This window comes from Embiotoca jacksoni, unplaced genomic scaffold, assembly GCF_022577435.1.
Source record: "Embiotoca jacksoni isolate LCO1_2020_lvr unplaced genomic scaffold, fEmbJac1.0.p SCAF_13, whole genome shotgun sequence".
NCBI lineage: Eukaryota > Metazoa > Chordata > Actinopteri > Embiotocidae > Embiotoca > Embiotoca jacksoni.
In genome coordinates, this window is record NW_027185263.1 from 16,966,757 (window position 1) to 16,990,611 (window position 23,855).

Consider the following 23,855-nt stretch of genomic DNA (forward strand, 5'->3'; position numbering starts at 1 on the left):
GTTAATACAGTTAAACCACAGTCACATGTGATGTTTACTGGGGGTCCCACTAACTGGGGCTGTAATTCCTTAATGGACTCAGTCAGAGTAGATGCAGAAGAGAAAGAGGAGCTCGCACTGAGAGGTGCTTTATCGGAGATTGTTTGCAGTGTGGATTGATTGATGGGCAGTTTCCTGCTTTGCTTCTTGACTCTGGATGCAGAAACGCTGTTGCTGTTGTTGGCAACTGTCTTCAGGAAGTGTCTCCCCTCTGCTCAGAGCTGCTTGATTTTTCTGCTGAGTGTAAACAGCCTCTTTTATTCATTGTCTGGGTCGGCTGGGAGGGAGGAGGAGGAGGCGGGAGGTTCTGTGGGGACATGGAGAGAGAGGGAGAGAGAGAGAGAGACAGAGAGAGAGAGAGAGAGGGAGAGGGAAGGAGGGAGGGAGGTGAAGTCAGTGTTCAGGAATGTGCCTGGGCAAGCCTGGGGTTGACACAGCCCAGATGACTGGGAGGGAATCCTTGGCAGAGGGAAGCCGGGGAACCCCATTCAACACCTCCAGCTCTTTCCCTTTCTGTAACACCCCCCCCCCCCCCTCCCTTCACCCTCCAGTCTGTCTTGTCCTTTCAGTCAGTCGGTCTTTGTCTCCAGCACTTGAGTTGCAGCCAGCCTGTCTGCCATAAAAACATTATACAACCGGGGAGGCACAGTAATGGGGAAACAGGCTTATGTCAGACTGGTGGACCGTGGAAAACAGCAGAACCCACTTCTCCACATTTCTGCTGCTGCTGGCAGAATGCAGCCAAAAGTCCCCCGAGAGTTCAACCTTGTCCAAGCTGAACTCTGAAAACTCTCCAGACAGCAAGAAAAGCTATTCACAGTGACTCATCAGCTATTATTACACAGGCAGAGGAGGGTCTTCTGTGGAGCAGAGAGATGACCTCTGCCTAAGGCTCAGTCTCCCCAGGAAGGCTGCTTTTTAATAGATTGTGCAGAACTAGTAATGTTCAGCAGATGATAGACTTTACAGCCTATGTAACTACATCTGTGTTCTTACACATATGGACTGCAAAAAAGTGTTTATTACAAACCAAATTAAAAAAGTTATTCCACCTGAGATCTTATTGGGCAAACCTGAAAAAATTCCCAGATTGCTTTTGATGTCTCTTGACCACCGAGAAACACCTTAAATTATATATTAAAACAATTCAAGAAATCAAGTACAATTTCTTTCCGCCATGCACTTTTGTTTTTGGAAGGAGGCTGTGGGCTGCATGACGGCCCTTACTCTTTCTTTGAGACTCGCAGTGTTGCGCGGTGTGGTCAAAACATGCAGAGGAACACGAGGTTTCCACTGCTCACAGCACAATCCTGCTGTCATTTAGGGTTGCTGCCCACTGCCTTCTAAATATAGCATCTTTTTCCTAAATCATTCTGTAGTGAACGCTGTAATTGAAACTTTTACTCACTCCATATATAATAAGCATTTCTTGTAGATGTTATTGAGGTATTATTCTGTGGTTGAGACTCTTAAACCCACTTTTCCGGAAAAAAAAGATCATGAAAAACTTTGACTTTAATCTCAGACAGATGCAGAAAAAAAAAAAAATCAGATTGATGTTATCAACTTAAGTTTTTCACATGTGGTGGATGTTGTTTGTTACAGTGGACCTGTTCAGTCATACCTTTGCGTAGGACTGGATGAGGACCTGACAAATTCAGTGACTAAGCCTGTCTGTGTCATTGTGGTGACACTGATAAACAGTACTTGTCAATTGGGACGTTTTTAGAACATGAAGGATGTGTTTTCTGCTCAGACCAGTGACTCATACGTGTGGTGGGTGTTGTGTTCTCTTGTTTAAATCAGGGTGGATAAGATGCTTACCTTGTCTCAGAGTGCCAAAAAATTAAATAAATAAAGTCAAAATTCTACTTTTCCATTTAAACGACAGATAAAAAAAACGAGAGGATGATGTGGAAAAAAAGAGCAGCGTGTTTGGATTCATGGGTTTGTTTTTGATCTCAGGAGGCTGAGTAGACTGACTGCTGACACTAATAAAACTAAGTGTCCAGGCTCAGGCTGCACCATGAATGTCAATGACATCAACTGATTAAGAAAAAGTGTAGCCTGGACAAGCATTTAAAGCGTACCTTTTATTTTGAAAGTCATTTCAGATAAAGCTCCAACCATTGATTATTTTCCTTATTTTTTTTTCATCTTTGAAATATTTTTTCATTTAACTGTAAATGAAGTGACAAAGGTTGGGAAGTAAAAATAATATTCATCAGTCACTCCAAAATGTTCTGCGGTGATTTAAGCAGAAAAAATACAAAATTCTCACATTTGAGAGGTAGTGACTGCTAAAAAAAAAAAAAATTCTTGGCAAAAAATGTTTAATCAAAACTTTTGCAATTTGACTAAGATAGTTTAGGAATGTACACCTTTTATAGGTAATGGCCTTTTTGAGTGAAGAGAGTATATTCCATACGAAACAATTAATTTGATGGTGCGTTCATGAGCAGAATGTATGTCAAACTGGGAATACTCCACCGAGAGAGAGGGAGGCTTGATGTCACCTGATGTGGCAGCAAAAAGGAAAATCATAAAGGTGAAATGGACAGACTTGGTTAGTCTAGCCTATCTTAGTTTGCTAACAGAACATAAAAAGAAATAGAAATGTAGTGTACAAATTTTATTGATTGGTTGGTTTATTGATGATAACAAGGTTGGATGTCACTTTTCTGTTTTCTGACGGCAAATATAGAGCAGAATTTTTGGGAGCGGCCATGTTGTCTGTTTGTGAACGCTCTCAAATGGTAATTTTCCAAATTACCAGCTGCGCGAATACACAGTAAGTACCGGCAGAACCTGTTTATAACCAGTAGCGGTTTCTTTTAAAGTTAAACTGAATAATACGAGGTCTGAGCTCTCTCAAATTTAAATATGTCTTAAATCTTTGGTTGTTTTGTCTGACAAACAGACCAAAACACAATCGGAAGTGGCCAGCTTGTCCTTTGAAAATATATGTTGAACATTTTAAAAACTATTTATAGATATTTTATGGACCCAATTATTAATCTAAGGACACATAAATTGATGATGAAAATACGTGTTAGTTGCAGCCCGAGATTTTCAAGATTTTGTTGCAATTGGAATTTGTTACAGGGAAATATGAATTCATAAAAAGATATTCATTCTATGAGATGACACACTCCATCTGGTGCATTGTGGGTACATTGACTCCCATCAGTGATGTCAGTTTACCAGTCCAAGATGAGCAATCATACAAAGGTTCATGAAGACGTTCATTACAATGTCTGTGTTGTTTTCTGAGAGTTGCTGTGCAGTTGATAATGGAGACTTGTAAGCATCCACAGTTGAGAGTCCATAGCATACCTTAGAGTTTGTAACAATGTGACTGCAGACAGTAATGCTCAACTTGGAAAAACATCCGTGTTGCTGCGATGCTCCCTGCATGCAGCATTTAATCATCATAACCAAGCGGAACAATTCTGCAGAGCCGTCCGTACGTGTCTGCGCATCTCAGAGTCAGGCTGAGTTCATCAAATGTATTAACTAACCTTGTCTTTGTCCTCTCACCCCTCACCCCCACCCCCACCCCCACCTCCAACTCCAACCTCTCCACTCTCTCCGGCCCTGCGTGATATGACATCCACAGAGCTCCCGGCTGAAGAAGGTAAATATTGATCTTTGTAATGAGCTGTGATTCTCCTCCCTTTACTATCTTTACTTTAGTGTCTTGAGCCTGGATCTTTTCTTCTCTGTAGACTGAGGGGTAAACTTTGGGCGTGTACACTACAGCACCTTTCCACCCGTAGACACACACACACACACACACACACACACACACACACACACACACACACACACACACACACACACACACACACACACACACACACACACACACACACACCACTACTCTTCTGTAAACACAGCATGAGTCTTGCTTTATCTGTATTGGAGAGCTAATGTCAATACATCTTGTAGATCATATCCACCCTTAAGCATGAGGACACACTCTAAGTCCTTTACGCTGAAAGGCTTGAACTGTAGATCAAGTGTAATGGATAAAGGTGTGTTACGTGTATTTGCATATTTCAGGCAAATCCCTGTGGGAGCTGGTGGCGGAGCAGTTTGAAGACCTCCTGGTCAGGATCCTGCTGCTAGCTGCCTGTGTCTCCTTCGTAAGTACCGCCCAGATAATTCAGATGCCAGTGGCTCTCATCATATTTGTTTTTGATCTTTATTCTCAAATTAAAAACCCCTTTGGGATTTGAAACCCTAACTGGACAATGGTCTGGAAATATTCACCTAATAGACTTCTCTGTTGGCCATCAGCAGCTTTATTCCCCTGTTAGAACTCTGCGTAACCCAGTTTTAGGTCTGTTTTCAAGTGGAAACATGTGCTTTACAGGCTTTTCCACCCAGTGTTGATATGGTTTCAGTGAGGATAACAGACACAGTGCTTCTGCCGAAGTAGAAATTAAACTATCAATCAAAACTCCCTTTGCTGCGGCGCCTCTAACTGTGACCCTGGTTGCAGTCGGGAGGTGGTGAAGGTCGGAGTGGGGGGAATCCTGACTGCATAATAACTTTTTTCCATTTATTACAGCACGTCCCCGGTGTCTCTGGATGGAATTGCTGTTTCTATTTCTGACCGTAGGAAAACTGCTCTAAAAATGTATATGACATAACATATCTGAACCGGTTCCTCGTGTCAGTGCAGGGCCTCGGAGTGCAAGTGTGGGCTGTAACTGCATGACTCTGGAGAGTTGGCTCCCTTTTCCTTATGTAAATCCGGCTTCCCTCACTTTTTAATAAGGGTGTTTATAGTGGAACAAGCCCCTGTTCCACTGCCGCACAGACCCTGATGCTTTACAGTGTCATCGTGGCCTGGAATGGTTTCAGCTTAGTAGCCAAAGCGAGACTCCTTGTGACCTGACTTCTTGATCTGACTTGAATTCAAAAATATGTCACACTCCAGAGCAGTTTTTCTTATAACACACATTTCTGAGCTTGCCTGTAGACGAATTATATTCGTGTAGTCCTTTTTATTTCCTTTTAGCTTTTGTATTTGGGCTCTGTTTAGTATTCTTCCAGTATAATCTGGGAGTGGCTAAAACTGAGTGAGCTGGAGTTCAAGTTAAACCCTGACCGGGACTCATTTGGCTGTTATTTTAAATATATTCAAATTAAGATTATTAGATTCTCCTGCTTCCTTTGCATGAACCAACAGTGAAGTTCATCTGTTCATATTAAGGCCAAATAGGGCAGGTTAGGTGACGTAACGAAACTCTATATTCTGTATATGTGAATAGATTTACAACAAAAAAAAAAAAAAATGGAGAATTTAATTCACAAACAGTTCAGGGAGCTATAGCCTTAAATGTGCCTCAATTTCTATTTTTAAATTTTCAACTGCTGTATGTCTTTTGAAAATTAAAGTAATTTCATTTAGCTGAAGCTACGTATTCAGCAATACAACTCTTTGATTGGGAATTATTAGAGCAGAGCCACACAGAAAGCCACATAAGCCACCTGAAAATCATTGCACTTCCTCACTACGTAAGGTTGAGCCACATTAAGGGAGATTAACATATTATAGAAAGGGACTTAAGAAGTTACAAACGATGAGTCTGAAGATGGTTTTCTGATCAATTTGAGATGATACAATGTTTTTCCATTTCGCTGAGGCCTTTGTTTCCTAAACACTAGAGACGTTCAGATATAATGGGCCATCTGTCAGTATGTGTCTCTGCATTCAGTTATGCATGTGGGGTGTAAAGAGTGCAATGTTTAAAGCTATAAGAGGAGGTTTATTTTGATGATGAGGCTTTGATTTGAAAACCTGGTCCTTAAACTGAGTTTAATTCAATCTCAGATTGACAAATGCACGCAGTTAAGCTTCCACCAGATTCCCTCCTTAAATTCTAAAAACCAAAAGACCCCCACTCTGCTCTCCATTTGAACTCCGACTCAGTGTGAAAGTAGGAGTTCGGTATTCAAACCGCTCCCTGAATGTGTGCTGTTTGTGTGACATGTCTTTTGAACCGTCCTTTACTGAGAGCGCTGCCATTGTTGCCCTCCAATCTCGGCTCAGCCAGAAGGGAGAGTTACCGTCCCAAATGATGGTGAATGATGAGCTATCGACCGGGCTCAGGCTGCCGTGACGTTCACTCTGCTGCTCAATACTCTGAAGAGAATATATTCTTCTATCATTTCATAAGCCCCATCAGATCACTGGAAAGTAGAGATGCTTTATCCACCTCTCTGCTGCTTTTGTGGTGCAGTCATTTTGTCTCATTCCATCTGCCATTAACAAAATGGTGGAAACAGGAGAGATCATTTTCTGTTTTTATCTTTTAACAATAACTTTGTAGCTTATTATAACAATAAGTAATAACCATCTCTGCATTCTTTGTCGAATCCATGTGTTCAGTTGTTATCGAACTATGTCTAGTTATGGAGAAGTGGCAAAGGCACAATTGATTGCATGACTGCTTGGAACTGAAAAGGGTCGTAGCTCGTAGCAACAAACTCGCAATGAAATATCACCCGACTGCAAGTTCTTCTGAGCTTTTTAGCATCTTTCAGCTTATTGTTTTGGTTTCGTAGCCTGCAACGTTTCTGTTTTTACTTACTCTCACTGTTCTCATCAGAACCATTTTTCACCCACAACAGACAGTTTTGTTTTCCATAAAAAAAATAAATAAAAAAAAAATCGACTGTATGCTACCCGCTCAGCTCCAAATGATGGATGGATAAAGTTAGCAACTAGCTTGGGAACACGGTAAAATATGTAGCAGCTCCAGAAACATGTGTTTTTCTAAGAAGTTTGTGAGCACAAAAACAGAGCTGCAAACGGAGAGCTGAAATTGGACTTGCATTCAGCAAGTGGCCAGAAACATAATGACAAATGAATGCTAATGCTTTTCATAAGTGATAATTCCAGCTGTGTTTGTGAGTAAATATTTGTCTCTGTCTTACTCGTAAACAAGTATAATGTTTTCAGTCAAACAAACATCAGCTTCACTAATTTAGCTGTTAAACTGTCACGTCATTTTTAGCACTCTTTGCTCACGGTCATCTACAGAATCATCCTAAATGACTGCACCACCAAAAGAAGTGGATCTCACAAAATCCTTATGTAAATGTCAATTTGTGTGTGACTTCCAAAAACCTTCCAAAAGTTTTTCTGCACCGGATCTAAACTGAGCTTCGTAAGCTTCCTGTTTTAAATGAGTCCAGTTCATTCAGTATAATCCCAATGTCTTAATTTGGCCAGTGACCTCACTTCATTTAATTTTTTTTTTTTTTTTTTTGCCATTGTCCTTTTAGGCAACCCAACATTGTGTGTGTGTGTGTGTGTGTGTGTGTGTGTGTGTGTGTGTGTGTGTGTGTGTGTGTGTGTGTGTGTGTGTGTGTGTGTGTGTGTGTGTGTAAAATTAGAACTGCATGGCTTAATTACATTTCTTTTGAATCCCTGCAGCTATTGTAAAAAAACAACATGGATGTCAGATATGTACTGCAGAAGAACAGGCTCGGACCTTCCTGCCATTTGCCAACCTTTCTTTTGAGTGTTGGGTTGTGAATAGAGCACACTGAGTGGACCGCTACTCGCCCCAGCTGCACTTTATCACCTGCTGTTGGCTGTGGAGGTCAGGTTATTACTGCAGTCACTGTAGTGCAGATTCCAACCAGAGGCTTCTGTACCACAGAAAAGTCCTGCAGGTTTCCGATTATCTTCCAAAAGCAGAAATAGTACTCTAAAAGGAATGCATAGTTGAATAGACAAAGGTAAGCTAATGGAAAAATTTGTGAAATGATAAGCAAACAGTAAACCAATGGATTAAAAGCTTAAATGATTAATTTATTAAATATGCTGATGGATAAATGGTTGAAATAATGACATAAAAGTAATGATACACGGTGGAAACAGATAGCTCAAAGTTATGCATAAGCAGTTGAAATGGTTTGCTAATAATACGTCACTTAGTGGACAGATGGTTGAAATAATAAGCTCAAATTAATGGATAAACAGTTGAATAAATTACAAGTTATTGATAAATATAATGTCCATTTTCCTGCGGCTCCAAGTCGTGGTATGAATACAAACTGTCAGTGCTGGCGTACTTGAGTTCGTCGGATAGGACTGCGGTGGTACATCTGACATAAAATACATTTACTTCTGAAGGGTACACACTCACTGGAACTCAGCTGCAGCTGCTTTGTCCAAATCATTTTTTTAGTTTGAGTGTTGTTGCAGGAAAATCTTGGGAAAGAAAACCAGACACTTTTTCCTCCCAATGTTTCAAAGAAAACTCCCTCTGAACATGTTTGTGAGCTACCTCGGGACTTCAGGAGTGGAGGTACAATACTGTGTTTTCTAATGTGTTCTGTATGTTCGTCTATTGCAGGTGTTGGCTCTGTTTGAAGAAGGAGAAGAGACAACCACCGCCTTCGTAGAGCCTATTGTTATTCTTCTTATCCTCATTGCAAACGCTGTTATTGGGGTCTGGCAGGTGAGATACACTCTTGATGCTCTCTGTGTGAAGTGTACAAACACATGTTGGTTCTTTCCATTGAGTGTTCACATTTCTACAAAGGCTCAGAATTGTTAAGGAGATAGGGAAGTTAAAAACATCCCGTCTCCCTGGAAACGTGGATTCATGGACCTTTTTATCTATGAACTTTGAGTTGAAAGATAATCAGAAACAAATCTTATCGCAGAACAGTGTACAAAAGAAAAATTCAAACATATTTTTAAACTCACTAACTGAACGACACCTCAACCTACAGTTGTATTTCCTTTGCTGAGATTTCTGCAATTCCTGAATTAGACTGTATTTTGTAATAAGGAACACAGAGAGGCAAAAAGGTCTTCAATTTAAAGGTGAACGGAGAAAGTTAATAATAGAAGAAGGGTTTAAAATTTCGCTGCCTATTAAGGTAAATGCATCGATACATAAATGAAAATATAAATAAATGGCAATTATATGAATGAACTCTGCTCATTTTAAATGCATATATGACCCACACATATACGCATACACATACACATAAATACATGTATTTTTATATATATATATATATATATATATATATATATAAACACGTACACACAAACTTACCTCACTATATTTGAGTACAAACAAAAACAAAGTTTTGAATTGGTCCAAGATTCTCAAAGTATCTTAAGAAGGGTGCCCAAATATATAAGACATATTTAAGAACTATCCATGAACTTTAATCACAGTGACACCATGTTAACATGTGTTAACATCTGTATGTCCAAATAACACATTGTAGTGGGAGAAGACAAGTCAATAGTGGAACAGTCGAGCATGTGTGTGTCGAGTCAAAACATAAACAAACGATGGAGCTCATGCAAAATGCCCTCATGCAGCTCATACTCACTTTGCTGTTAGGAAACAGTGTAACAAGTCACTCCTCAAAGCAACACGTCAACACACACTGGAGTCCTGAAAATTCACAGAGAATTTCATTTTCATTCTCTTAGTGCGTTTGTGTTGCCTTTTTTTTATGATACTATGTGCTTATTGACTTGTTCGTGCTTACATTTATTGTAGAGCATCAATCTAATAGCAAATGTTCAAACTGTCCTTGACATGACTTTCTCCTCCTCATATCTCTCTGCACAGGAGCGCAATGCAGAGAATGCCATCGAGGCTCTGAAGGAGTATGAACCGGAGATGGGGAAGGTGTACCGCATGAACCGCAAGGCTGTCCAGAGGATCAAAGCCAGAGACATCGTCCCCGGGGACATAGTGGAGGTGGCAGGTTAGTCAAACTCTTACTGTCACTCACTGAGGCTGATTTATGCTTTGTCTACCTCCAGAGGACTCTCACTGCTGTCACCCTGTTGCCTGTATGCTCCCATTGGCACAGAAAGGCTCAGAAACACACACTCACACAAGCCTTTGCCACCCATTCATGAGTCTGGAAACACTATTGGAATATCTCAGACTGGATTACATAAGAGTCTTTTCCCTGGATGTGCAGGTGCCAGGGCTGCTATCCGTGTGTGTGTGTGTGTGTGTGTGTGTGTGTGTGTGTGTGTGTGTGTGTGTGTCTGTGTGTGTGTGTGTGTGTGTGTGTGTGTCTGTGTGTGTGAGGTTCTCTGCAAGTGGCTGTGGTCACTCCTTGTATTTAAGGCCCAGTTTAAGTTTTCCACAGCTTTCCCCCCTTCCCTTTGCTTTCCATGCTCTCAGTCTCACCACCTGGATGCTTCTGGATGTTTGTCAGCTCCTCACTCACACTCCCTCCATGTTACATGCACATACAGACAATTCCCCTGCTGTAAACTCGCCCATGTGTGGGCAGCCTCGGCTAAAAATAGTCTTGTTGTCACTCTGGCTTCAGAACATCTGTGTATGCCAGCGTTAAATGTGCACAGGCGGCACCGAGGAGATCACTTCGCCGTCAACATGACCGGTTTTTGGAGTGTAACCCTTGGCTTTGCACGGCTGGTGATTCGTCTCATGTGGCTCAGAGGGATGTGTGGGAAAGGAGGGAGGGCTCGGCGGGGAGGTGTGTGTGTGTGTGTGTGTGTGTGTGTGTGTGTGTGTGTGTGTGTGTGTGTGTGTGTGTGTGTGTGATCACAGCGTTCATTCATAATCACAACACAGAGAGGCAAAGAGAAGGATTGTACATGCTGTAGTGTAGCCTTGGCTTTCAGCAAAAGGTTTGAAAAATGAAAATGAAATCATCCATCCAAATAAACGAGGGCTCTCATGGCATTCCCCGCAGGTATAGAATGAAATCAAATTCTCTGAATAATTTATCTCGTTATTTAAAGAGAGACTAGTTTACTTTAAGCTTAGTACACATGTTTTGTGTTCTCGCAATTTGGGGTTGTTATAGCCGACATCCTCGATCACACATGCGTGCGGTCGCAGCCAGACGCAGACAAGCCCACACAGGTAGTGAGCACCAAAATGACTCTACTCGGCCCCCACCTACTGCCACTACCATCACAGCCACTGTCAACACCAACGGCGTCACCATGACAACACTCCCCAGCTCCGTTCGGCTCATCTCCGTGGCGCTGAAGTTCACGAGCGACCGAGGTTATAACGACACCTGTGATGACAGCACGGAGCGGAGAGAGATGTGGCTTCAAACGAGCCATCTGCTGTTTGGAGAAGGGGGTTGATATTATATCTGACTGTCAGCAGCTGCTGGATGGATCCATGATAGATGTCCTGTTGTGGGATAAAGAGGAGGGGGCTGTGCAACAACACTGGCTACTACTTTTAATCAATGAAGCCCGTCCCTAAAAAACAAACCAGTAAAATAAAAGGAAATCTATTTAAAACAACTTAGATTTTGATCTATAGGTGAGACATTGTGGGGAGTGATGTCACCTTAGCACAGTTTATCCACTTTTCATTTGTAGAATATTACCTTATTGGCCTGAAACTCGTGAGGTCTATGGTTGACAGAGAAAAGGCAGTTTATTGATTATTAAGATAATTATGATTATGAAGATTAAGTCTCTGTTGAAGATAAAACACAAATTAAAGTTTCAAACCCAGCTAGTCTCAAGTACTGAGTGCATTCATTATCAAAGTTCACAGTGATGTTGTGCACCCTGCTGCATTTTTGTAAAATATACAAAGTCATATATCAAGCGCTTTGGTCATGTTGTTGCTAAGCAGTTTTAAACAGGGGTAAACAGCTGAGGTAGGTGCTGCACCGCACTCTCCTCACTTACTAAGTATCAGGGATCTTCAAGCACACCCCTCGGACTGAACCATGCAGGGATACGGTGACAAAGAAAACAAATCTTTCATTTCCTCTCTTCCATTGATTTTCCCGGGCTTTCCTGTACTTCACATGAGCCTGCGGTTGTTCCACGGGAACTTGGTGCCAGGGGGTAAAATAAACTGCATGGAGATATTGGAAAAGGACACTGTTGACCACAAGTGCCTTTGGGGAAGGAGAAGAACATTAAATATATTTACTCAAGTTTCCACCAGAGCTGCCTGCCTGCCTTCTCGCACGCTGCCAGCGATGCCAGCCACAGTTACAACACAGTTGTGATTTGCGACTCCACTGGAACTTTCCTGTTCTTTTAATTATTATTTTTTTTTAAATGGGTTGACTGATGCGGTCAGGTTGTCAGGAACTCCTGGAGGGATTACACAGAACCTGAAGAGAAGAAACCTGCAACAAGCCATTCCCAGTAACAAGTCACTCCAGAATATTATGCAAGACAGTCAGATTTAGTTTGGAACCAGTTTTACCAAATGGAAGGAGAGCTTAGCCTGCATGAACAAGCTGGCTCCATTTGTTGTGATCAGATGTGCATGTGTTACATTCCAAGTTATTAGTGAAATCTGAGGTATGATGATGATTTCAAGTGCTAACGAGAACAGCCGGACAAATTCTTATCTTTATAATATTTAAAAGTCTGCATATCTGAAGACAACGTGACTGTATTGGTATTAAATGTGTCTTCGAGCACATGGAGAGTGTCTGTGGGAGGCCATGGCAGAAAGGGGAGCAGGAATCTGTGGGTAGGCGTTTAAAAAGCCTCTCAGCCAGTCCTGCTACGGTGAACCTGTAGCCCCCAGCCATCTCCCACACAAACACAACTCTCATTCTCCCCCTCCGCCTCTCCCACTCCCGTTCTCTCACAACCAGACAGAGAAATGGACGGAAATGAAAGTGGAGGCTGTAAAAGCTCCACACATCTCTCTCTCGCTCTGTCCGTAGTTTTTTTTTTTGTTTTTTTTTGACAAATTCCCCTCGAGTCTCAGAAGTCTGAGCAAATGTCAAGAGGCGATGATGGAGGTCAGAGAGAAATGCAGTGAGATCAGAATGAGGAACGTTCAGAAACTAATCAGCGTCTGACTACTTTGAAAAGTTTTTACAGTTAAGTGTGCCCGAACAGAAGAGGAACTGCCTATTGAGTGTCTTCTAGTTTGTGAACGATGAAAAGCAGAAATTCTACAAGATGTCAAATCGGTTTCAAGCTGAAAAATCATGAGAGATTTACTGCCGAGTTCTTGTTTTTGTTGCGATTAACGTTGAAGAGCAGTGACGGCTGAGGACTCTGAGCTGGCATTAATGAGACACTTATTACACCAAGTAATGAAAGGTCTGTCAGGCAGGAAAGAAACTACTCAAGAGTGTTACATCTGTCTGGAGTGTTCAGAGCAATTTCCCACTCCTCTGCTCTGAGATCATTGTCACTGGCTGCATCAAACAATCCATTTTTCACAAGCCCCCTCCCTCCTGCTATTGTGAAAATATTTGCATGAAAAGTACATTGTAAGTCTCTGATAAAGAGGAAGTAATAACCATTTAGTTTTGGGGTATTCGATGCTTAAAATGCTCTGGCTATGAAATACGACTTTAATATTCAGGCTTAATAAGCCGACAATTACACTGGTGGAGATGATGAAATGCATCTGATACGTTTACTGCAGGGTTCGTCTGTAGTTTATGTCTGACGTGTGTGAGGAAGGGGTGAGGTGCAGAGCAGAGAGGGAAGAGAGAACAAAGGGGGGGGGGTGGAATCGATCATTTTAAAACAGCAACGTGAGTCTATCAAGGTTGTATCGAGCTGTTGTTTACCTGCGGCTGCAGCCTGAGACTGGACTGCACCTGCCGCTGTTTCTTTGCTCAAGGATTTATTGTTTAAACATAGACATCCAGTAGGGTGTAACTGAGTGGTCACCTGCAGCAGCAATCGCAGACACAAAGAGACTTTCCTGAAGGTTTAAACTCAAGGAAAATCTTCAGAGAGCAAGTACACATGGTCTCTTCACTGTATGTATATTGTTATGTACTATTGAGAAATCCATGGCACCCAGAAGGTGACACTTTTGTAATCATAAGTAATCTTCTGATTTTCACTTAATTTACACAATTAGTTGACCTCTATTTCCCTGCACAATAACAATTTTGAAGATTCCCTCACTTTTCCTTGGAGTGAAATATTTTTGAACTATTGGATAGATTACTATAAACTTTGCTACAGATATCTTAAAAATACTATGATTATAAAAATACTACTGCGTTACTTTGTGCTTAATAATTGGCAAATGTTAGCGGGCTAACACACTGAACCCAGATAGTGGACATGGTAAACATAATACCTGTTGCACATCAGCATGTTAGCATTGTCGTTGTGATAGGATGGTGGTATACAATACTAATGTTAACAGTTAGCTCAGACCATCACGGCCTCACAGAGCTGCCAGCATTGCTCCAGACTTCACTCGAACTTCAACAGATTTGCCTTCTTTACATTTTTTTTTATGTTTATTTTTAGTAATCATTTAGTAAAATGTTCTGTTTTTTTTCTTTTTTTTTTTCTTTATTCTTTTTTGATAGTTGGTGACAAAGTGCCTGCTGACATCAGAGTGACTTCGATAAAGTCCACCACCCTGCGGGTGGACCAGTCCATCCTCACAGGTATTCCTCCTTTCTCCAAACAGCCCCGCTTTCACAGAACTGTGTGACGTGCTCCCTTGTAACTTTATTGTATGAACTTAATTGTATATTTTTGTAATATTGTCTGCGATACTTTCCTCTCCTTCAGGCTGTGACTGTAACTGTGTTTGGTTCTAATAATCACCACCTGTTGCACTCCCAGATCTAATCCTGCACTGTTGTCTTGCTGTGTTTCCTTTAGGGGAGTCTGTCTCTATCATCAAACACACTGACCCTGTTCCTGACCCCAGAGCTGTCAACCAGGACAAAAAGAACATGCTGTTTTCTGTAAGCACACCTCTGCAGCTCCCTGAGTCGAGCTAATCTTCTCCCTTCATATCGGGAACGGATATCATCAAAGACAAAGCTATGCAACCCTGACATTTGATTGTGTACTTGGATGTAGTTACTGCAGTTCTAAGAAAGATCATATCACACAAGCTGTGTGTACATTTAACTCTTTGCTCCTTTTTATTGGTGACTAAATGATTTGATTAAATAACTGATTTGGTGAGAAAGAGTTTTAATAAAAAATCAACTTTCTTTGATTTCCAATTGGACAGATTTATTTCTGCTACACCTCCCCATACTGCTACACCTCTGTCTTTGTTTCCTCAGGGCACAAACATCGCTGCAGGCCGTGCCATAGGTATTGTAGTTGCCACAGGCGTCGCCACGGAGATTGGTAAAATCCGTAATCAGATGGCATCCACAGAGCAGGAAAAGACGCCGCTGCAGAAGAAGATGGACGAGTTCGGCCAGCAGCTGTCCAAGGTCATCTCCCTGATCTGCGTGGCCGTGTGGGTCATCAACATCGGCCACTTCGGAGACCCCGTCCACGGCGGCTCCTGGGTTCGAGGGGCCATATATTATTTTAAAATTGCAGTGGCCCTGGCTGTGGCCGCCATCCCTGAGGGGCTGCCCGCCGTCATCACCACCTGCCTGGCCCTCGGCACACGTCGCATGGCCAAGAAGAACGCCATCGTCCGCAGCCTGCCCTCAGTGGAGACCCTGGGCTGTACCTCTGTCATCTGCTCTGACAAGACAGGAACCCTCACCACCAACCAGATGTCCGTCTGCAGAGTAAGTGGCAACCAGGAATCGAAAAAAGGCTTTTGTTCAAATTAATATTTGATTGCTGATAGTACAGTTTAGCTTAGAGACCTATCTGTTATTGTATTCCTTTAACACAGCTAAACCGATGAGGAGCAGAAACTGGTGTATTAGATCTCCACGTCCCGTCATTCTACAAGGCTTTGATCTTCATCATTAATGCCAGTCTGCACAGTTCAGCCATCTTTGAGTTTCAGAGCAGCACCCACAGCTCTACAGTATATCACCAGATCAGCTCACACATGCACAGTGAAAGTTTCCAAAATGTCGCGTCGCATGATTAAACACCGTACAATGATCCATGTCCTGCACGGTTCTGTAGGATTTGGTGTATAAATGGTATATATATAATTACACTGGACAACAAACACCAGAAGATCTTCTCCACAACTATTCACGAGTTATGGAGCACATAACCTCACCCTTTCCTTTGTCTGTCAGTGTGTGTGTGTGTGTGTGTGTGTGTGTGTGTGTGTGTGTGTGTGCGCGCGCGCGCGCGCGTTGCTTGCTAACTGACTTTACTCTAAGCACAAAGTAAATGCCAGCACTGCTGTTTGTCTTGGCTCCTGTTTAGGGCTCTACACACACACACACACACACACACACACACACACACACACACACACACACACACACCTAATCTCAGTTAACACCTCTTGTCCTTACATCCTCTACCTCACCTCTCACGCCATGGCAGCTTGTTTATTTACTGAAAGAGGAGTCATTACTATCAATGTGGACAATTTGTATTTATTCATGAATTAAAGTATTGATCTAGAAGGTGCAAGAATTTACCATAGATTTTAGAAAAAGATTTTCAGTTTAAAACCAGCTGCAATTGGAAAAAAACAGCAATACGATGAGCAGACTATCAGAACAAAGGAGAATGACAAATAACATATAGCAAATAAAGTCATAGAAAAGAAATGTTTTGAGGACAAATTTATATAAATAATAATTGTTTTTTACTTCCTGAGACAACAACAATTCTGTAGACATTACCGAATGATTTGAAGCCTCAGAACCGAATGGACCCATGAAGTGCTGTATTCTAGAGTTGAATTTTGTTTTTGTTGATTGCTCAAAGCCAGAAAAGCACAGAAAAACTGAGTGTGATAACTGATAACTCTCTCAAACAAGAACCCTAAAATGCAGCTTTATAAATATCACAGCAACATAACTGTTACGTAATTTAAACCCAAACTAATCCCTCTATGGTGCAGAAGCTGATCGTGCTACAGACTAAATAAAGTGGTTTGGTTATATTTGAATATGACAGCCAGGAAAAAAAAATTAATATTGATTTCTTTATGATCTTAATTCCTTTCTGTTTCAAAATGGAGTAAGATTCAGAGGACTGAGCGTTTCCTGTGCGGCACACTCCCTGCTGTTGTTGTATAACTGCCCGCCCCCTCCCCGCTCCCCACAATGACGTGGAGTGTCTGTGTGATTAATGCGTAGCTGCAGGGAGTTCCCTCTAGCAGGAGGAGTGATCTCACCGCAGCCCCGAAACCCTCCCCGACAGAGAAAGAATGAGAAGGGCTGACGCTGGTAAACACTGACCTTCTGCTTCCACCTTTACTCTCTGGCTCGCTGCTCTCAGCTTCCTGGTGGGAGATAAGAGCACGTTCACATTTTCACAAAGACAAAAACAGAGTTCCACTTTGCAGTTGTTTTTTCATCACGGTGTTCCCGGAGATGGTCGTTTTTCATGGTTATTTAACGAGTGAGTCCCTCCTATGGTTTTTGTGCGTCACGGTTCATTTGCTCACATGTTTGCACAGGCTTATCCATCGGTACTTATTCCTGAGCGGGTCTCCAGCCAGTGGGCCTGACACAGTGGCATGTGTCTTCCTGGCCTCGAGGGTATCCCCACATCGACAGGATTTCCAGGGATTCCCCTCTGTATCCAGACACCGTGCTTCCCTTTTCCCTTCTCTCTCACACACACACACACACACACACACACACACACACACACACACACACACACACACACACACACACACACACACAAAGGAAGTGAGTAGAAAATACAAACTTCTGCCACTAACCCTGACTCACATGGATCACACTGGGCCTTGTTTCCTAGGAGACCACAGAGGATCACGTAGAGAGGGAAAAATTTACCAGATGAAAGAACAACCGAATTTTGTTCTTTAGGCTCTGCTTTGAGCTTTTGTGGAAGTTATTGGGTTCCTGCATTGTCATTGTTGACCACAGAACAGTGGAACAGAGATCAACAAGCCTGATGACCTTTTAGAAATTAAGAATTGAACAGAAGGTCGAAGCTATTTAAAGGACAGGACATCCCAAAATTAAAGGAAAAGTCAGTGAATAACATGCTAAAAAATGATCCTGTTTAAACTTCAGTACTGTACTTAGTCCCCTTTTACTGCTGCGGGTTTTACCTGTTAATAATATAGCAGATATTGCGTAAAGACGTGATAATACTTACTTGGTTACCATCTAATTAGATAACCTATTTTTTTTAAGTGGCTTTTTGAAGTTTTAGTCAGTCTTGGATGATTTGGCCACACCCGTGTTTACTCGTGGGCAGTTTATATGAGCCACACTCCAGTTGACATGAAGGTTCACTCAGCCGCTCTGGAAGGCGGACCATCGAGGGACAAGTGGGGGTGGCTGAGTGTCATGACGTTGAAGTCAAGTGTTTGTTTTGTCATTCCAACAATAGTGGTGGTGCTGGTAGAGCCAGATAAAAAGATTATAAACTGCAAATATTGAAAAATTGAAGAAGCAAGAATTATGCTTAAAGTAAAAAAGAAATCTGCAATATTATTTTACAGCCATGGCCTTGTCCTCGACTCACATCGGGTTCCTCATTTGGTGGTCAGTGCTGATTGGTTAAAAGCTGCTCCATTAGTCTCCGAATTAGCCTACGCTAACTACGCACATTAGGATGTAACGACTGGAAGCAATCCCCAATGGAGCTTTGCCAGACTATCTTCTCACAAAGTGACTTTGGGTTTACCAGGCTAGTTAAATAGTGCAGGTCTAAGAATTCTGTTGGCAGCAAATCTCCTTAAGCAGCTTTGTCCTTAATACGGTTTACAGAACAGCCAAATTAACTCATGTTGTTTTATAAAGTCACTTGGTTTGCCACCATCATGCCAGGAGAGTGACTAGGTTTTTATTGTACAACAACAGGGAGCAGCAGAAGGAGTCACCTTGCATAATAGTTGGAGGTGTGCAGCTTGTTGTCTGCAGCTCACTTTGGTTCTTTCTTCTTCCGTCTACATGATCTGGCTGATTAGGAGTCAAAACATGATGCAAATGACCTGTTTTGTAGATTAATTTTTGATGAACAACTGTGGTCAAGTTTTTTTGCATTGTTTTTTGTGATTGCTTAAAAATATAAGCCACCTAAAGTACACCAGTGGAATAAGCCGGCCCGTGGAATAGAAAGTGAGGTGTGGAACCCTATTGAGCTCTTTGCGCTCTGAAAGTTAGCGTAAAAGCAAATTTAAAAATAGACACCTTGTTAGCATAATTTTAACTGCAATGTTTCAGGTCTTAAAACTTGTTTTTTTTTTTTGCACAGGGTCGTAAGATTACAGTAGGCACAAATGCAGAAATCAGACCCTTACCAGTTTCAGTTTAGTAACCTGAGGCAGCTCTTACACTGTTTGAAGTAAACAGTAAACACTGAGGCTGATCAAACTGAGATAAACACAAGTGCATGTTATTCTGTGAATTTGTTGTGCATACAGAGAGGAAATCTGAATTGTGTGTTGGATTGGCACTAACAAGAAAAAAACCCATACAGAGGGTAGAAGCTGTACATGGATACTAATCACTGAATGTAAATACACTGAATGACTTTCTATGAGAGCACCAGCCATGTAACCTGACATAGCAGACTTGTCTCTGATGAAGCAAAAGTAACTAATGATTTCTTTAGTTCAACTCTACGCTCACATTTTTTTCATTTTTGAGTCACAGATGTTCTTCCAGTTGAACAGGTGAGTGAAAGTCACACAGCCGTCACTTATAATCTCCTTCTCAATCATCCACTGTTTATAAGAATAAAAGAGGGACATTGTCAGCGCTGTTAATGTTAATTTGCACGTTCTCACCAAAACTCGAATCTTTTAGAGGCTGTAATCATGATTTAGTATTACAGTCATTTCTCACTGCGTTTCATCTTGTCCAGACGAGACAGCAGTCGACTGAATGAAGTAATCCTGTTGCAGAGAATAATTACTCCATTAAAATGCTGAAAACTTTAGTTGTAGAGGAACATCAGCTGCCTCTTATCTGAAGTCTGTCATTGATCTTGTGTTCCTTTTAAATTGATGGGTGCTGTTAGTCAGTGACACACACACACACACACACACACACACAAGTTGAGAAGGAAGGAAAGTTTAACCAAATTGCTGCTTCATTAATCCTTTAATCAGCTGGATTTAATGGAGTCTCAGAGTTAAACTAGGTCGTGTGTGTGTGTGTGTGTGTGTGTGTGTGTGTGTGTGTGTGTGTGTGTGTGTGTGTGTGTGTGTGCGCGCGTGCGTGTGCGTGTGTGTGTCTGTGTGTGTAGTGTGTGTAGTGTTGAACTTGAATATCCCATTCTTAAAAAGAACTGAATATGAATAAAGGATTGGAGGTCAAGGGCAGTCTGTTAGCTCGTTCCAAATGTATGCGTGTCCTTCAGATGAGGAGGGGCGATGGACGATGAAGGATGGTTGATATAAAACGCCAGCCGCTGCACTCCCTCCGTCTTTTATCGATGTATTGGTATTACCAGTGCGTCGTGAACCACACTTCCTGGGGAAATTTCAGGAACAAGATGTGCCAACAAAGCAGCCACCAAACAAATCCTTGGACAGCTCAGGGAGTTCAGCTCTTCCTCCTCCTTTCACTGGCTTAGTCTTTGTTTTCCAGCAGTTGACTGGAGCGTGTTTGGCAGCGCGACTGACCGATGAAGCCTTACATCCTGACGTGAGCACTGCTGCTCCCATGTTGCTTACGTGTTCTGGGAAAGAGGGAACAGTTTTCTGTCTTCTGCAAAGGCTGGTTGTTGGTTTTTGACTTGTTCCAGTTTTTCTTTGAGTTGTTCAGCGACCCTTTTTTCCACAGTGAAGATTTCTCCCATTATTCTTATTCTTATTATTCTTACAGCCATTATTTGATCCTGTGCTTCATATCTTTGCTTACTCATGATCTGTAGTTTATGGTGGCTGTAAATTTAGATTGCCGAGTAGCTGATGTCACTTCATTGACATTGTTTCTTCTCTACTTGTGATACTTTTACACTTTATGTTTTACGTTAGTTGTCTGCAGTGACCGTTGTCCAATCCACACCTTGTCTTGATTTATATCGCTTTAAAGTATAGCTCACATAAACAACAGCTGTTTTTCCTGCATCACACAGGTCATGCATATGTTCACTTCCCTGGAGCTACAGGATATTGTTTATTGAGTGAAGTATTTACATCAACATGCCGCGGTTTTATACGTGCACCATTACACAATAGGTACATTTTCCTGGGTATGACTTTATGTGCATTTCACGACTATAATATTTGACCAGCTATGTTAGAAATACTGTATGCTATCAGTGGTTACTTCATTGGGTTTCTTCTAGTCAGTGCAAAAGCTCTGCCGTAAAGTCTACTATTACACAGTTTTAAACATATACTCTAAATAAAAAAGGATGTAGCCTCCAGATCTGAAAATTGCACTGGGGCCTGGCTCAAAAAAAAACAACCTGACTTTTAATAGACTCCTTTTTAAAAGCAAACTTCAGTCATTATGATTTTATTAGATAAATTCACTCCTTCTAATCATTGTTCTCATTTTCCATCTTAAAATATTTCTATCATTAATTCGATATCAGTTTGAGAGCGTGTCTGGTTTGATTGACAGACCTGGGGTTCACTCAGGTTTCCAGTATAGGTGGCCCTATATCCTCTAGTTTTCAGTCACCCCTCCTCACTCCTCCCATCTTGTCTAAATATGGTCACTTCTGGCTCCGGAAAAACAAGATGGTGACGGGTAAAACACCAAACTCAAGGCTTCAAAACATCAGTTTACAAACTAATGGTTGATGACACTGTGGGCTGCCTCTTGGTTTATGATCTGAGGTCGTAGTTAATGAAGGTGTTGTTGTACTGGAACACATGGAGATTATTTGATCTAATACGTTTTTGGTATCTAGATACACCGGGGGGCAGAATATTAGAAACAGTTCTGAATATAATACAGCATTCAAACACAACCATCAAGTATGACTGTAAGCGCTGAAACATAGAACTGAAGGAGCACCTCAAACAAATAAAAAAAAAACCATCACCATTGTGATCCTGATGATTCAGTAGATTAGAAAGTATACTTAATGACAGAACAGTTGCATTAGATCGCCTTAGATTTGGTACCCTATAATACAGACATTGACTATATGTACATATAAACTCAATTTACATAACATGCCATGCTTTAGTCATAATGAATTCACTGGAGGCAGTTTTTCTATAGGCTTTATGTAATAATGTGATAACTTCTGTGCTAACCAGGGAAGTAGTTAATCCCAGATTATTCTGTTGCATCCATAAACCTCAGATGTCCTGTATTCTCATGGTAAACCTTCTTGGTTGCTGTTGTTACAGTTGTTGAGCGTAAATAAATAAATAAAATATTTTCTATAGCTAGTAAGCAGGATTACCTTCTCCAGACTCAAACCTCCATCTGAGTTCACGCACGCACACATGCACACATGCACTAAGCTACCATCAGTGGCTCCTCTTCAGGCTTCTCATTGACCTGAACAACAGGCTATTTTTTTAACAGCTCCACAGACAGAATAATTCATCCAGATTTCTGCATTTGACCCATCCTAACCTAGCAGCAGTGGGCAGCTGGAGCACACAAGGAACGACCACAGTTCGGACTAATAAGATAACTCTTCCGCCTCTGTTTGTTTTTCCCATTTCTCCTCTCCAGATGTTCGTTGCGGACAAGGTGGAAGATTCAAGCTGCACCCTGCATGAGTTCTCCATTACCGGCTCTACGTATGCCCCTGAGGGACAAATGTGAGTGTCACCGATTTATCTCCTGATTAGGAAAACACATGACTTCTGCCCACATTAATAACTCCTGATATGAGACGTGTTTGTCGGTGGTATTTTTCTTACTTTCCTGTTCCTGGCTCAATTTATTTATTTATTTTATAGAAGATTTATATTAATGGATGTAGTCAAGCAAACTTTGATTTGGTTTGCGATTAAAAAAAATTTGTTAAATCTGATTTTATTATTATTATTATCAAAAATAGCTTCATGTCTTGATAAAATCTCTGCAATAACCAGGGTAACAGCTTGTAATATTATATGCATATTATGGTATTGTGAAAATATTACTTACATTAACGATGATGGTTAACATAAGCCTTATATGTTCTGTATTCCTATTACTCACCTTATGGGATGCGGTTGTTGAAGTGCAGTGAACTTGGACAAACAGATTTTGAATTTTGTGAGAATCATTTTTTTATCTTAAAAAAATATGTATCTGTGGAGGAATCCAGATAGGAGAAGGGACTTTGGCTGATCAGTGTGTGTGCGCGTTGTTTATTTTGCTGTTTGGTGAGCACAATGTTCTGACTCTATATGAACTTGTCGATTTCATAACAGCCAAGTGTGGGTTATTGTGTGGGAGCTTCGCTAGCAACCGTTGCAGTCTCTACTGGGAAAGGGATCCATGGTTGTCATGCAATCAGCACTGCTTGTCAGGAGCGTACACACACGAACACGCACGCGCGCACACACACACACGCACACACACACACACACACACACACACACACACACACACACGAACACGCACACACGCGCATATCCAAATACACTGTTTACTACTGTACAACCACTGTTCCTCCAGTCAACTTCGGAATGCTAAACAACTGAATGCCATCCCCACTCGTAAATATTCATGAGGTTTCCGTGTCTAAGGTGAAGTGAACTGTGAAGAGTTTTTCCTTTGTGTTTTGCTGTTGTGAGTGACACTCGTGTGTGTGTTTGTATGTGTGTCTCTGTTTTTCCTTCCAGACTTAAAGGACAAAGGCCCGTCCAGTGTGGAGACTACGATGGGCTTTTGGAGTTGGCCACTGTGTGCTCGATGTGCAATGACTCCTCACTGGACTACAATGAGGTCATTATCACACACAAACAAATATTTTTTACTTTCTATGCAAAATAGATCCATCTGTGACACGCAGCATTGTGGGTTGGGTTTCTTGGAAAATTCCAGCATGCGTT

At 41.5% G+C, this 23,855-nt stretch overlaps 1 protein-coding gene across 2 annotated transcripts in view; it reads left to right on the forward strand.

Moving 5' to 3' along the window:
* Positions 1–23,855, forward strand: part of atp2a3 (ATPase sarcoplasmic/endoplasmic reticulum Ca2+ transporting 3) — a 45,812-nt gene that overhangs the window by 8,877 nt on the left and 13,080 nt on the right. For both annotated transcript variants that reach the window (XM_069146994.1, XM_069146993.1), the window contains exons 2-10: positions 3,659–3,676; positions 4,105–4,187; positions 8,421–8,525; positions 9,666–9,804; positions 14,371–14,451; positions 14,672–14,757; positions 15,088–15,552; positions 22,543–22,631; positions 23,646–23,748. In XM_069146994.1, the coding sequence (XP_069003095.1) occupies positions 3,659–3,676; positions 4,105–4,187; positions 8,421–8,525; positions 9,666–9,804; positions 14,371–14,451; positions 14,672–14,757; positions 15,088–15,552; positions 22,543–22,631; positions 23,646–23,748 (1,169 nt within the window). The remainder of the gene's footprint in view (positions 1–3,658; positions 3,677–4,104; positions 4,188–8,420; positions 8,526–9,665; positions 9,805–14,370; positions 14,452–14,671; positions 14,758–15,087; positions 15,553–22,542; positions 22,632–23,645; positions 23,749–23,855) is intronic.